The sequence below is a fragment of the Scaptodrosophila lebanonensis genome, unplaced genomic scaffold (genome assembly GCF_003285725.1).
Source record: "Scaptodrosophila lebanonensis strain 11010-0011.00,11010-0021.00 unplaced genomic scaffold, SlebRS2 tig00000168-arrow-arrow-pilon, whole genome shotgun sequence".
NCBI lineage: Eukaryota > Metazoa > Arthropoda > Insecta > Diptera > Drosophilidae > Scaptodrosophila > Scaptodrosophila lebanonensis.
In genome coordinates this window covers 664,119-680,722 of record NW_022060601.1, presented here as the reverse complement: position 1 = coordinate 680,722, position 16,604 = coordinate 664,119, and the positions used below count along the sequence as shown (strand labels likewise).

The 16,604-nt window shown below is 36.6% G+C and overlaps 2 protein-coding genes across 3 annotated transcripts in view; one reads left to right on the top strand and one right to left on the bottom strand.

Annotated features, from left to right (window-relative positions):
- Positions 1–12,228, top strand: part of LOC115629895 (serine/threonine-protein kinase minibrain) — a 51,652-nt gene extending 39,424 nt beyond the window's left edge. For both annotated transcript variants that reach the window (XM_030526493.1, XM_030526494.1), the window contains exon 9: positions 10,881–12,228. In XM_030526493.1, the coding sequence (XP_030382353.1) occupies positions 10,881–11,650 (770 nt within the window). In that variant the 3' untranslated portion in view covers positions 11,651–12,228. The remainder of the gene's footprint in view (positions 1–10,880) is intronic.
- Positions 12,229–12,246: 18 nt separating this feature from the next.
- Positions 12,247–13,791, bottom strand: LOC115629896 (zinc finger protein 622). The gene is made up of 3 exons (XM_030526496.1): positions 13,223–13,791; positions 12,802–13,164; positions 12,247–12,723 (listed from the first exon to the last, which is right to left on the bottom strand). The coding sequence occupies exons 1-3, from the start codon at positions 13,715–13,717 to the stop codon at positions 12,373–12,375; spliced, it is 1,209 nt and encodes a 402-aa protein (XP_030382356.1). The 5' UTR covers positions 13,718–13,791; the 3' UTR covers positions 12,247–12,372.
- Positions 13,792–16,604: the final 2,813 nt, after the last annotated feature.

Here is a 16,604-nt window from a genome sequence, read left to right as displayed (position 1 = left end):
TTTAATATTGCAACCGTGAAAAATATTTCACGATATTGCATTGAAATGCGTACGATGTTCTTATTATTTTGTCCATATACGTATGTATATATATGCATAAATATATATAAATTAATTTACATGATATAAATATATATACAATAAACCCAAATACAAAACTAGTTCTAAAGAAAACATTGTAAAAATAGTAAAAAAAAAAAAATTAAATTATAATAGTAAAAACGAGAGAAATGCATAAATCGTTTACTGTTCAAGAAAAGCTTCATATTATAACTAATACTGATGAAACTTTGAGCATGCAATTTGTACTAAGCATCTCACAAGCATACTTACAATACATACGTATTTCAATATATGCTACATATGATAAAAAAAAACACACATTCTAATTTAAAAAAGGGGTGGCGTGGGGAGGGAGGGGGCAGGGGGAACATAAAAAATGAAGACAAAGAGCTAGTATGGAAATTCCGACAACAAACGCCGATCCGTAATACATTTTAAAACGTACAGCATACATACACTGGTCGGCACAATTATTTTGACGAGAAGAAAATTATACATTTTTGTCAATAACTGGTTATTGGTTTAAGATACCAAAGGAAACTTTGTTTTCTCAAATACATATTGGTATTAAGAACTTAAAAATAATTCAAAGGAGATATTTTTATAAAAGCTTCTAAAATTATAAATCAAGCTAAGTTTCATGGGTTTGCATAAGTATTTTGACAATGGATATTAACAATACTAAACAAAACATAAGAAATTGATGATAGATTAATAAAATGTATACCCTCCTTTGGCTTCGATAACTTTTTGAAGACGTCTTGGAACTGAGTCCACTAAATTTTGAAGGACCTCGAATGTGAAGTGAAGTGAAGAAGTGACCTCGGAAATAGTCTCTTCTTCGGTTTTATGCAAAGACACATTTCTTTTACGTTTTACAAGAGACCACACATTCTCAACAACATTTAACCGGACTTTGGGGTGGCCAATCCAGAGTAGTAACGCCAACATTGTTTAAAAATGCTGTTATCTTTGTGGCATGGGGCGTTATCCTGTTGCAGGATATATGACTCTCTAATCAGCCTGTCACCGGAAGGGAAAGCGTTTTCGTTAAGGGTACTCAAATATTGTTGCTGGTCCATTGAGCCGGTGATGGGAACGAAATTACCTAACCCATTGTACGCAATGCATCCCCAGAACATGACTGAGCCTCCGCCATGGCTCACTTTTTGATATACGGGGATATTTTTTTGTCTTTGAAACTGCGGGAGCGTTACAAAAATCGTTGTTTTTGGTGAATTGTATTCAAAAAAACTTTCATCTGCCCATAGAACGCTTCTCCAAAACTCTTTTGGCTTATGCAGATGCTCCTTTGCAAAAGCCAATCTTTTGAGCTTGTTCACCTTTGATATGTAAAGTATGTCCTTCGCTTTGTATGCCTTAAAATCTTCTTCTTTTAGGCGTCGCCAAACAGGAGGCTCACTGATTGGAGTCTTAGTCGACTTATTCCATTGATCTGCAGCAGCTTGCGGCTTTAAATGAATATTTTTTTTAAATTCCCGCAAAAGGACTCGGTCTTCAATGGGTGTTGTTTTGCGGTTCGCACCTGATCTAGGCAAGTTGTTGACGTCATTGTGGGTCTTATATTTGCTAATATGATAGTAGACAGTTTGCCGTGAGAAATTATATTCATTTGCAATGTCTTTTGGTTTTACGCCGGCATTAAACTTCGCCACTTTTGAGGCTCTAACAACATAATTTAATTCTGCTGTTTTTCCCATTGTATTTATAACTTTTCAATCAAATTTGAATGAATTTAATGTTAAAAGGTCAGCAAAAATGGTTACAGCAAAGTTATTTTAGTATCACTTGACAAAGCGAGCGCGAAAACGGCGACAAAGATTTTATCAAAATACTTATGACGTACCTGAATCTGCAGTCTGCTCACATTATCAATTGTAGAAAGAAGGTGTGAAGAGTAATAGAGAACATGTTTCGCCTACATATTGTTGTTGCTATGAACTCTATATCCCGCATAAAAATTGTACCGTTATTCCTTTAAACTAGAAGCAACAAGCACCGACAGTCGTGAGTACGGTTATTCAACATAATTGTGCCGACCAGTGTAGGTCTGTACACATAGTATTGCAAGAGAACAAGTACACATAGATAGAAGAGGCGCCTTGGGATATGCAATAAGTTTACATACTTTCAGTCCATATCTCGTTTTGTTGTTAAATCCGGTTAATCCTTTCATGTAACAATGGACGCAATCTGGATATTCCGTTGAAGTGGTTCAACTGAAAGTTGACTCACAGGCACACTTACTTGTATTTGTTTCTGTCCGTTTTATCAGTGTCCGATTAGTACCTGCTAAAGATTGTCAGCTTTTTAAAACGACGTTCTTTATCAATCATTTTTCACATGATCAGCCTTTCAAAACAAGGCTTTTAAGCGAACATTTTTCTCACGATCATTTACTAAACAAGTAAAAAAGCTAAAGTCGGGACACCCGACTTTGAAATACTCTGTACATATGTTTACAATAATTACAGAAAATAAAAAAATTAAGAAAATTAAAAAACAAAAATTTTGATCGTTTACCTTTCTCGGTATTCGAACTCACGTAAATGGTGTATAATTGCACATTTACATAGCAATTGCGTCTGTGTGAGTGCATGTATGCCTATGCGCATCTATTCGTGTCTGTGTAAACATGTTAGCAGTCATCTACACAGCAACATCAATAACAGCCGCGGGCAGCGCTGCAGCAGCAATAACTATATAACTGGCTATAACTTCTTGTTAAATCGGTCTATCATAGTGAAACTCGGCATACGGACACATAATAACTAACTGGGGGTATTTGCAAAATTTTAATTCGAAATTCGAAGAATTACGGGAGTTACGATTTGCAAGGGAGAGGGGGGAGGGAGGGAAATTCCAAAATATACATCTTGGACTAAAATTTGGTGTGCCTAGGTCTTATAGTCTCCGAGATATAGGCGATTATACGAATGGAAAATCGGGAAAACCCCCATAGGGGGGAAGTGGGGGGGAAAATCAAAAAAATAAAACAAACTCGTATAGAATACACACATAACGCATCTTTGTGCAAAAAATGGTGTCTCTATCTCTTATAGTCTCTGAGATCCAGGTGTTCATACGGACGGACAGACGGACAGACAGACAGACAGGGCTAGATCGACTCGTCTTGTCACGCTGATCAATAATATATATACTTTGTGGGGTCTGCCACGCCTCCTTCTGCCTGTTACATTTTCAGCTCCCGCAAACCTAATATACTCTTATACATTTTATGTACAGAGTATAATTAATTAGGTACGCTCAATAGCTGAAGTGACATTTGACCACTAGGTTGGTAAGCATAACGAACATGATTTGCCGGAAATTTCTATCGAAGATAGCAAGCTAGTGTTAGTAAAACTAAGAGAATTACGGTGACAAACAATAGCAAAAGCAAAAATAATTTGTCGCTAAGAACTTTAAAAACTCAACTCATCAACCAAACCAACTTGGAATTATTAAGAGATTTGAAAATAGAGCTAAAAGTCAGCCATAATCTATCTTTAACTGGTCATACACTAATTACAATTGAACATTTGTATTTATATGATTCTACTAGCAGGTATTGCCCGTCTTAACCCGGCTCAATATGTTTCCAATTGTATTTATTTTGTGTGTGCATAACCTACCCATATGTTTTCACCTTAAAGGTTACCAGTAGGAAGGCATTTAAGGTATTTAAATGAACATTTTCTGTTCTTGACAAAAAATTGTTCAGTAGTCCGTTACATTTTTGTTCTTGACAAATTATTTCGTTAAACGAACATGACCACACTATAACTAATATTTTTTAAAGCGCGTTTTCCCCCGTTGGAGCTAGAATTTTCCAAAAGCCTTTCTTAGTGTGCTCCTACACTATGATGGATACTATGAAACGATACTTGAGTCCAAATTTAAATTCACATTTGAGTCTTTTCGTGCCATATTGAGTCAATACGGCCACGCACAAACTCGGAATATGAAACACGGCACTCGTGTCAATGCCGTGCAGCGATGAGCCACGATCAAAAAGCACTGGCACCGATACCATCAAAATATCGAAGTTTGAATGCAATAAGCAGAATATTTAAATAATGAAATCGAATTATTTATTGAGATCAATAAGAACAAATCATATACATACATACATACATCTGCCCGCAATGCGAAGCAGAATATGCGTAGCTCCGTTATTCGGTTTCTGCTTTACTATCGCGTACGCAGTCGTTGCCTAGCGACGGTAACTGTAACATTTTGGCGTTTTGCCTTTGCAATTAACATTAAATGGTAAAAACGAAAGAAGAAGAGCGAGCTAATGACTTGCAGTTTTTGTTGTTTTTAGAGCATTATTTTTTTTTACAATCAAACAACTGTGTTCGATTGCCCAATGTATACATTAATGCGAATGTACATACATGCTATATTCATACCCAGGCATACATATGTATGTATGTATGTTTCTTTTTACTTTTTCAGCCGCACGTGGAGAACCGCACACATAGACACGAACTGTTGCTTGTTGTGTGTGTGTATGTGATGTCCCCAACTATTTGATATTTGTTGTTGCTGCATAAAGCTATTAATGAAAACCCAAATGCCCTAAACAAAGACAAAATTACTTTTAAAAATGTTATATAATTTTCAATTAATTAACATTTCTTGCTCTGTCAGTGCAAGACGAATGTACATACATACATACATACATATGTAGATACATATGTACATACATAGATGTGCACATATGTATATATCTATAGACATTCACACCTTAGTGTCTCACATTTTGCTTTGGCTATTTCAATCGTTTGCACGCAACTACACGAACAGCTGTTTGCATACATTATCCAAATTTTAAATCGATCGGACTAAATTTATAACACAAACTTTTCATTTGAAATAGTGAATAAATATTAAAACCCCAATAACAACACAAATTTCGAAAATCTAAGTATGCAGTTTTGTTTGTATTCTTTAATTGATTTTAGAAACTAAGTTTTAAGTCGATCGGTTGAAAAATGCGGATTTTTCAAACAAACTTTGGAGCTACTTTTCCCCCCTTTGGAGCTCGAATTTTCCAAAATCCCTTCTTAGTGGGGACCTACGCCGTGTGGGCTGTGGGCTGTTGACGCGGTTTGCTTTTGTGCCCCAACATTTTTATTAAATATCAAAAAACCAAGTATACAGTTTTTCTTGGAATTGTTCTGAGAGTATACAAACTAAGTTTAAAGTTAATCAGATGAAAACTGTAGATTTTTCATACAAACGTTGGAGCCTGTTTTCCCCCTTTGGAGCTCGAGTTTTTCAAAATCCCTTCTTAGTGGGGACCTAGACTATGAAAGGATACTTGAGTCCAAATTTCAGCTTCCTAGCCTTTACCGTTTGGGCTGTGCGTTGATCACCAATCAGTCAGTCAGTCAGTCAGGACAAACTGTTTTATATATATAGATTATTTAAGACGATAAATTCGTTGAATTTTTATAGCCTGTACCCAAAAGGGTGAAAGGCTATACTAGTTATGTGCGCATGTATGTAACACACAGAAGGAGGCGTGGCAGACCCCACAAAGTATATATATTCTTGATCAGGATGAGAAGCCGAGTGGATTTAGCCTTGTCCGTCTGTCTGTCCGTATGAACGCAAGGATCTCAGAAAGTATGAAATAACCAAACTTGATTTCCATATTCTCCTAAGACCGAGAAAGTACGAGTTTGAGTTTTTTTCGATGCACTGAATTTTTTTTTTTTAATTTTTCTTTTTTGTGGAGAGTACAGGCTATTTTACTGTCGGGCTTGCTCGACTGTAGCGTTCTATCTTGTTATACTCTGTACATGAAATGTACAGAAGTATATTAGGTTTGCGGGAGCTGAAAAATGTAACAGGCAGAAGGGGGCGTGACAGACCCCATAAAGTATATATATTCTTGATCAGCATGACGAGACGAGTCGATCTAGCCCTGTCTGTCTGTCTGTCCGTCTTTCCGACTGTCCGTCCGTATGAACACCTGGATCTCAGAGACTATAAGAGATAGAGACACCAAATTTTGCACAAAGATGCCTTATGTGTGTATTCTATACGAGTTTGTTTTATTTTTTTGTTTTTCGCCCCCATCTCCCCCCTATGGGGGTTTTCCCGATTTTCCATTCGTATAATCGCCTATATCTCGGAGACTATAAGGCCTAGGAACACCAAATTTTAGTACCAGATGCCTTATGTGAATACGCAGAAAATGTATGTTTTGGAATTTCCCTCCCTCTCCCCTCTACCCCGCAAATCGTAACTCCCGTAATTCTTAGAATTTCGCACTAAAATTTTGGAAATACCCCCAGTTTCTCTATGATAGACCGAATTTACGAGAAGTTATAGCCATAAATATAATTGCTGCTGCGAAAATGCTTACACAGACACGAATAGATGCGCATAGGCATACATACACTCACATAGACGCAATTGCTTTGTATATGTGCAATTATACACCCTTTACATGAGTTCGAATACCAAAAGAGGTAAAATCGATCAAAATTTTTTTTTAATTTTCTTAATTTTTTTTATTTTCTATAATAGTTGTAAACATATGTACAGAGTATTTCAAAGTTGGGACACCCGACTTTAGCTTTTTTTACTTGTTTATTAGCAATTACGTCAACAAATATGGGCTGTCGACATAGGTTAATAAATGCAATAAGTTGTAATTTAAGCTTCAAAGATGAGACAGCCTAAAAAGTAATAGAATAAAAGTACAATAATATCTATAAACGCCTCGTCAGAGTAATTTTTTTTTTTGTCATCTGGCACATGTATTCGTATGTACATGTATAATATATCAGGATGGGAAACAAAAATAATAGTAAATCCAGTCATAATTTAGAAGATTGCAGTCCAATTATATGTTTGAAAAAGAAACTCTTCAGAAATCAGATTTAGGCCCGGTATCTCAATGTCCAACATAAATTTGCAATTAAACCAAAATCACATACATTTTATACTCTGTACATGAAATGTAAAAGAGTATATGTTTTAGGTTTACGGGAGGTTACAAATGTAACAGACAGAAGAAGGCATGGCAGGCTCCACCTAGTATAGTATTTACATTCTTAATCATCATTACAAGACGAGTCAATCTATACCCGTCCGTATGAACACCTGGGTGTCAGAGACTATAAGAGATAGAGACACGAAATTGTGTACACAGATGTGTGTACATTGTGCATTTTTTTTTTATTATTTGATTTAAATACCTCCAGGTATGTGTCCTTATGCTAAGATTAATTCTGATAGGTCAATTTCTTGTTGTAGTTGCTGCATGGCTCAACTCTGTCCTGCATACATGCTCACACACAGAAACGCATAGACTCACATAGACACAATTCCTATGTAAATGTGAAGTTATACACCCTTTTCGTCAGTTTGAATACCAAAGCAGGTAAAATCGAACAACTTTTTCATTCACTTTGTTTTTAAATTGGCATAATTTGTAAATTTCTATTGTTATTAGTATATGTTACGATGCATAGTTCTGCTCCAACCCTGTGTAATACCTAATGCCACCAAACAACGTTAGGTGATATTGCTATGAACAAATTAGACTCAAGCTAAGTATGTATATACTATGTATATACCTCATGAAAAGGGTACATAGAATTGCGACCAAAGAAGAATTTTGCACACTCATTCTCAAAATAGACTACAACAACACACTTCTGCAAACCAAAACAAAATAGAACGCTACAGTCCACTATGGAAATATTAAGATATTTACCCCAAATTTAGTTGGTACGCATATTTTGGTACCTCAAGACGACATACCAAGTTTGGTTTAGTTGGGGCCACTATTTCATATAGCTGCCATATAACCGATATGGTCGACTTTCACTAACTTCAGTATTTTTAACTGTATCGAGCCAGAAACTGGCCTATATATTGCTCACATGCAATATATTTTAGTTCACAAAATATAAATAATTGAATATGGGTTTATTTTATTTTTTTGATTTCCCCCCTCTTCCCTCTGCCAGGCTACAGAGTTTCGTTAATACTGTGCACATTTCAAAAGCTACATAAGCAAAACTTTGCAATTTATATAGAAGCATCTATTTTTGTTTTAAATTTCAATCAAATCGGTACATTTTTAGAAAAGTTGTTAGCGAAAACATTTCACTCTAGTACTACACCCACAAGCTACAGCATCAAGCTACCTCATCTTCTTTTTGCTTCCGCTATGGGCTATGGGCGTATATAACTCAGTGCTTGAAGTTTGTCTTGAAACTGGGTATTTCACTGTCGGTATTGCTCGACTGTAGCGTTTTCTATCACGGTTCAAAGTCGCCATCAACATCAACAATCATGTTAAAAGCAAAACAATTTGTGATTTTTTGAATGGCTTTAAAGTTCGATTACAACTTGGCATGTGTTTTTTAATATAATTGGAGAAGGATTTTACTTTTACCGATATTAACATAGTATTGTATTCATCTAAGATGCTTACGTTAACTTTCTGTAATGTATTCTGCTTAAATGCGTCTTCTGAGTCTTTGTTGCTGCTACAAATGTCAACAATGTTTGCATGCCCAAACAGTAGTTTTACTGCAACAAACGCAATTTTACAGAAACGTGCAAATTGGGACGAAGTTCTTAGTAATTCCATAATAAACATATATTAGTTGGTATTTCCACATTTATAACTTTTTGCAACTCTACCATTCAAAAGTACTATTCAAGGAAACACAGCGCAACTTAAAAAGGTTAATTTTTAAAAAACACATGAGCAACACATGGCACTATTACACGAACACACTTTATAGCTTAAAAACAGTTTTGGATTATAATTTGACATACCTTGATTAACGTTTTCCATTATATAACTTAAGTTTTGTGGGTTCTTTTCTTAATTCTGCAAGCTCTGAAAGTTTACCAAAAATTGCTGCCAAAATCACAAATACAATCAGGTAACTTTGAATGCGCGCCAAGAAAATGGTGTTGCCATATCAGCAGGAATTCATTTAATTTTCGCTTAATTAAACAATTTATAATAAAATAAAAATATAATTTTTTATATTTGGACAAAATTTCTTTCTGTAATAAAAAAAAAAACCGAGAAAAAAACCATAGTGCAGTCGAGCAAGCCCGACAGTAAAATAGCCTCCACAATAAAGAAAAATTTAAAAAAAATTATTAAAAAAACTAAATTATTTAAAAACAAGAAAGGAATGCTAAAGTCGAGCAGGCTCAACTCTTAAATACCCTGTACCACCCCACAAAAAAAGAAATTAAATTAATTAATTAATTGTTTAATAATTAATAATTAATTAATTAATTTAATTAACTAAATTAAATACAAAAAATTCCATACATGCATACATACATTTACATCAGAATCGTTTCTATGCGTGTTTGTGTACTTGTACATATGTATGTATGTGTGCATTGGGCCTGGTTATATGGCTATAACTTTCTATCTGATCAACTTATCATAATAAAACTTAATATACTAAATAAATTTTCTTAATTAATTTAATAAATTAATTAAATTTTTATACCCTATACCCAAAGGGTATATTAGTTTTGAGCGAGTATTAGTTTTGTGCGAGTGTTCATGGAACACACAGAAGGAGGCGTGGTAGACCCCACATAGTATATATATTCTTGATCAGCATGACAAGCCGAGTCGATATAGCCATGTCCGTCTGTCTGTCTGTATGAACGCAAGGATCTCAGAAAGTATAAGAGCTAGAATAACCAAACTTGGTATCCAAATTCCTAAGCTCGAGAAATGACAAGTTTGTTAATTTTTTACGAAGCATCCCCATACCCGGTCCCCCACAAATTTGGTAATTATACCCAGTTAGTGGTTATGTGTCCGTTTATCATAATAGGTCAACTGTCAAGATAGATATAACCATAAATGTAATGTTTGACCATGCTCTGCCCGCAGCTGTTGTTGTTCCTGCTTCGACGCATAAACATAAAACTCCGTTTGTGTATCTATGTATTTAATATTTTTTATTTAACCTCAAGTCACAGTATTTAAGAGTGGAGCCCGCTCGACTCTAGCATTCCTTTCTTGTTTTTAATGTTGATAATGTAAACTTTCCACACGAATCTATGTATTCAGAAAGCATCAATGGAATCAGTCATTCAATCATTTGCTGTTAATTGGCTTATACCGTGCTATAACATACTTCATTTTTTTATTTTATGGAATATAAATACGTATGTATGTAGTATAAAGCACATACAAGTATGTTCATGTTAAATCCACACACACGGGGCTCTTATGTCGATCCACAGGATAGAAGCCACCATCTGGCATGAAAGAAATGCATTTAGTTGTAGAAATGTAACACAAAACACACAACAGGCACCCACGCATGTAAATGTGTAATGATAAAGACAAAAGCAATTCAGACAAGCAGACTCAGGGAAGAGTCGGAAACGGACACACAAATTTGTGTCATTTATATACATATTATACAAGTGATTTCCGAACTTTTTTCCTGTTGCTTTTGTCATATATATACATATATATGTATGTATAGGGGGATAATTTATTAATGATAAGTAACAAAAAAAAAAAACAAATGAAACGAAAAATCCGTAAAATTGCAGCCGAAAAAAAAATGAAAAAAAAAACGAAAAACCGTTAATAAAAACTTACGATATAATCAGCAAAAAGTAAAATTCTAACAAAAGCTATTGCTTGCGTTTTTGTTTATGGGCCATCAGCCTTCATCCCCCACCCTTTCCAATATGCAGCCCATTGCGAGCAATCAACTGTTAAGATGCTGTTAACTAACATTGTGAATCCTTATTTTCAGGCCTGTTATTACACCACTCGAGCGCAAATCTAAACACGACTGGCAATGCAAACGTCATAAACTTCTCAGCACTGCTGCAAAACTCGGGTCCACCCGTACACACAATTGCCGAAGTCAGTGCGGTGCAGACTAACAATAACTATCCGCACGCCATGGATTGCGATCCACCTGCACCAAGCGCTGGCGCTATTTCTGCCGTTACCACGTCAGCCAATATGGGGGCGACTGCACCGCGATTTGTTCAGGCGACCAACGGTCGCGTGCGACCTAGCTTCAGCAATATTAAATACAACGGCTTGCATGTAATTTCAACCGGATATCAGCAGTTACCTGCTCCGACGCTGCAGCTACAACATCACAACTATGCACCAACGTCATTGCCCCTCGATCTGGTGCATCACTACAACATCTCGGCGGCTGCATCTCACCTGATGATGGCTGATTCTAGTGTGATTAGTGTATCGGCAGCCGGAGGGCCAGTAGCTGCTGCCTCCGGTCCAGCTTCCTATACAGCACTGCTTTACCAGCCGTTGCAGCTTCCACCGCCGCCATGTCCCTCGTCAACCGTGCCTGCCCAAGCGCCTGCGCTCAATCAACCGTTGTCGCAGCGTCGAGTCGCTTCTATGATAACAAATCCAGTCTCTACCGGCAGCAGTACAGGCAGTGGCAGCTCTATAGCGGGAACTAGCAGCAGCGAGGCATCCGCAACGTCGTCGTCGTCGCCCATGGTGGGCGTATGTGTTCAACAGAATCCTGTAGTTATACATTAGCATTTTTCGCACCTATCAGCCTCATTTTTAATCCACTCTTTCGTAGTCTGCTGCTTCCATACAAGGGAAATAGCTTACCTTTTTTTGTTCGTAAGCCAATGCCAGCACACTGCTATTTTGTATTTCGCTTTTGCATTACAAATCCACAAAGCCACATACAATCATACGTCTACTATACGCATGCATATATATATATATATATTGTTAGATGAAAATTACACCCATCATAAACACACACACGCGCACGCTCACACATACATGCCTTATTTAAAATATCATACTCGCTGTCTCATTCACCCATGCACGCCCACAGAACCGTAACCGCCCCTGCAAACGCACGCATCGCCCAGCAATGCTGCAAATTCGATTAAACTGATCAGTTGATGTTCCAACGGATTGATAACCGTTCACCTTAAGACAGCAACTATCGTCAATCTGGGCGGCTTTAATTAAAAATACAAATTTTTTTATAATAAGTGAGCTCTTTTTTAACCTAATTATAATTAAATATGTATATTATGTTGTAACGATAGAAACTTAAGTTTACTGGTACGAAATCAAAAGTTAATTTTATTTAATAGTTTTTTTTTAAATGTAATTTTATTTGAAAAAATTGCTAGTGTAAAGAAAACAATGCTTGTTTAAAGCAAAAAGCAAGAAAACATTCGATTTTGTTTTCTTCAATCAATCAACATCTGTATACATACACGGTACATGTTTGCTTAAACAAGTATCTGGGCACGGTAGTGTTTCTGCAGTTTGTTGGCCTTCGTGCCCAACTGCATTTGCCATTTAGACTGCACTCGCTTCATTAGATGAATATCGCGTGCCTTGCGTGCCGCCGCATGCTGCTGCGTCTGAGTCCAACCAAGCGCACGGTATTCGCTGAGAACGCGGTGCAATTTCCGATCGGACTTCCTTATCGCCACTGCGCGTTCTGGATTCAAGTGCTGTTTGTAGTAGCGCAGCAGGGATCTATGACCAATGACCGCGCCAGATGGCAATACCAGCTGATACTCATCACCGTCCAACAGTTCGGGCACCACCTCTTCGTCAATGTCCATGCCCTCTTTCTGCATATTTGAAATGAAATGAAACGAGAATTTCATTAGTTACAGCATGCATGATATATACATATTTTGCGTACTGACATGATCAGGATAGCTGCTACTATAGTCGTAATAGTCTGCATATTCCGCCAGTGCCATACCCTCGTGCAACATCTGACAGTGGCCCTTATCCACCATATGCTTGCGTACAGCGTCCAGCGAGTAAAAGGTCTTGCCGCGGTCATTACACCAAATGCATATAAAGTAATTGGCGACCTTTTCACCAAGGTAGTATAACAGACCCTCAATATCGGTGCAAAACTCCGTGTCGGGTATAAAGAAGGAATGTGTCACTGACATATGCTTCAAATTGTCAACCAGATCGTTGCTGGTGTGTTTGCAGAATAGGCAATCATTTTCCGTGAGCGGATTTTCCGCAATTTTGTCCCATTCGTCTGAGTCCACCTGTAGTTATATGCGTGAAGATATTTGAAAATTAAAAAAGAACCTTAATATTATTTACCTCTTCCTCCTCTTCGATGTCTTCAAAATCACTGTCCTCTTCATCATTATCCGCACTCATAGCTACGGCGCGCTCGGTAAACGCGAATCGGCTTTTACATGCTAAGCCGGGATGTTGCCGCGGCTTCAGAATGCTCTTGTGGCACAAATCCTTGGTTATTCTACTACATCCAGGCTCTGTTTCCACAGACTGTGCATATTTTACCAAACATTCCTTGTGCTTTTTGCTGTTAAGGTGATTGTCATATGCTTTCTGACTACCAAATTGCTTGCGGCATGCATTGCAGTAAATGCTCATATTTTTCTCCTTTATGGCGGTTTCTGTAGCACTTCGAGCGCTCAGTACCCGCTGCTGGAACTCCTCGGCAGCCACGGGTGGTAGCTCTGCTACACGCCGCTTGAGATTGTAACGGTGCCAATCTGTTTTGTAATGCTCGCGCTGAATTTCCGGATTGGCAAAACGTACATCGCAGTTGATGCATGTAAACTGGGGCATTGCATTCGTACACAAAAATTTCGATTTTCTAAATAAATTTTACAGATTGATAACATACAACCCACGTTTCTTAGGGAAGAAAAGGTATTGATGTGACCGTATTTAAAAACTTATGAGTCTTAGCAAAATATTCGTTTCAAAGTAACGATTGATTCTGTGAAATACATAATTAAATCGTTTTTTTTTTCTGTTTTTTTTTTCTTTGCTAATAAAAGTCAAATCTGCCTATAATCGACTTTGATACTTTAAACTAGAGTTTTATTTAGGGATATAAGTCGAAGGGACAACATCGATATCGGTGTATATCGATAGCTGTTTGAAAAATTCGATGCTTTGCAAAAAACATTGATGCATCGATGCTTTAAAACATAAGCTTCGTTGAAACAGAGACTCATAGCGTCGGATTGATTTGTTTTTGTATTATTAATTATTAATATTTGTATTGTTAACATAAAAAGTTATCTTAATGCTGACTTTAAATGACTTTGTGTGATTTACTTAAAAATAACCAGGGGTGCCACAGAAATCTTTTCCGCCCAAGTTTTGCCTAAAAAACCAATTCTCGGTGCCACAGGAATTGGAGGTTTTTAATCTCGTTTCTTTTTCCAGGTGTTTTGATTAAATCACTAACAAAGACATTTTTCCAAATAAAAATAATCATTGGAATATATACCCTATAGTTTTCCTGAACAATGTGCATTAAAAATATTTTGTTTGTCCTATGTAAATATTATTAAATTAGCGAATTACTAAATGTATTGTAACGATGCTACTCTGCCTAATTTATGGGCACCCCAAAGTTCCAAAATATATGTACTTTAATTAATAAGCATGGCCTTTCATTACACGTCCACTCCCGATTGCCTCCAGAGTCCGACTAACCTAAAACTAAACTCCAGCCACGTTTCTTACTTACACTACTATAGAATTCAGTACATACCCTTCAGTTCGGCATGTGGAAATTGTTCGCTTTGGGCTACCCAGGGACCGGTCCTAAATGGGCCAGTGTCCTTAAGAAGACAGCGCCATACCGGTAGGACAACGACACGAAACAGAATTACGAAAAGCTAGAAACGAAAAATGTAACATATAAATATTAAGAATGAAGTATTTATACAAATAAATGATATACTCGTACAATTAAATAAATTTACAATTTCAGAATTTCATATAAATTTATTATGAAGGCTTTGTAGAAAACGAGTTCGGCACCGCTCTGCAGCTACTAAAGCTGTCCAAGAAGAGGACGTAAAAAGGACAGGAGAAAAAAATTCAAAATAAAGAGAGAATATAAATGCTTGTAATTGCACACCTTAATTTAATGTATTATGTAATTAATATGTATCCAATAAACGTAATTATAACGAATTAATTTTCATTTGTGTATTGATTTATCTGTCTGGCAGAGATATACCCAAATAGGTAGTCACGACCATTGGTTAGTCCATTTTTTCTGATCCACCCCCCCACTATTAACGATTTTCTATAACTCCCGTAATTCTTAGAATTTTGAACTAAAATTTGGTAGTCACATTAGGTTAGTTATTATATAACCGTATACCAAGTCTCATTATGATATGATCGGAAAGAAAGTTATAGCCATATAACCAGGCCCAATGCACACATACATACATATGTACAAGTACACAAACACGCATAAGGCACGATTCTGATGTAAATGTAAATGTATGTATGCATGCATGGAATATTTTATATTTAATTTAGTTAATTAATTAAATTAAATTAATTAATTAATTTAATTACTTTTTTGTGGGGTGGTACAGGGTATTTAAGAGTTGAGCCTGCTCGACTTTAGCATTCCTTTCTTGTTTAAAATGTTTTTTCTATACATTTTTAGCTTTTTTTGCCCTTTCTTCCAGTTAGAAACAACTTTTTTTGTACTCTGTACATAAAATGTACAAGAGTATATTAGGTTTGAGACGAGTCGATCTAGCCCTGTCTGTCTGTCCGTATGAACAGCTGGATCTCAGAGAATATAAGAGGTAGAGACACCAACTTTTGCACAAAGATGCGTTATATGTGTACGCTGTGCAAGTATGTATTATTTTTTTGATTCCCCCCCCCACTTCCCCCCTATGGGGGTTTTCCCGATTTTCCATTTATATAATATCCTATATCTCGGAGACTATAAGACCTACGGGCACCAAATTTTAGACCCAGATGTCTTATGTGAATACGCAGAAAATGTGTATTATGGAATTTTTGTTTTTAATTTTCTTAATTTTTTTTATTTTCTATAATTATTGTAAACATGTGTACAGATTATTTCAAAGTCGGGACACCCGACTTTAGCTTTTTTACTTATTTTAAATTAAAAAATGGCAGCACTGGCCCCTATGGCCACTATGCACTGCGTACACTGTGTAAGTTATTTAATTCAATATTGGTATTAGGATAATATTGGCCAATCGGCTTAATAAAAGAATATAATTACGACTTGCGCCGGAGCTGTTACTTTATTAGCACTTTAGTGCTTGAATAAATTGTAAGAATTAATTACAAAGGTGAAATCGAACTTAAAGCTAAACTCTAATGCTTACAGCTTGGTGTCGGCGTCACTGCAGTGGTTCACCGAAAAGTGCTGATCCCGCAGTTCTATCACCACCTGCGGTCGTCGTTCGTAAGAATGCAACGTAAGCTTGTGCATTCTCTTTCCGGTCTTCGCAGTGGTGACTGGGTTAGTAGAATCTGGCAACTGACCTGGTTCTTGCCCGGGAGCAAGAACCCAGTGCCCGTTTTACTTAGTGTTAACTTGTACTCTTTATGTGCCCATAGTACACCACCATGACCGATAAACTAACTAACAGTTATATTAAAGAGAAATGGTAAAATTTTATTAAATTAAAGAGTTCAAAGCTATACCAAT

What these genes read in the sequence shown, in the direction of transcription:
- LOC115629896 (XM_030526496.1), bottom strand. Translation starts at nt 13,717, where the DNA reads ATGCCCCAGTTTACATGCATCAACTGCGATGTACGTTTTGCCAATCCG. An exon ending in ACATCGAAGAGGAGGAAGAG is followed by an intron (nt 13,165 to 13,222) that starts GTAAATAATATT and finishes ATATAACTACAG; the next exon opens with GTGGACTCAGACGAATGGGA. An exon ending in GTAGCAGCTATCCTGATCAT is followed by an intron (nt 12,724 to 12,801) that starts GTCAGTACGCAA and finishes TCAAATATGCAG; the next exon opens with AAAGAGGGCATGGACATTGA.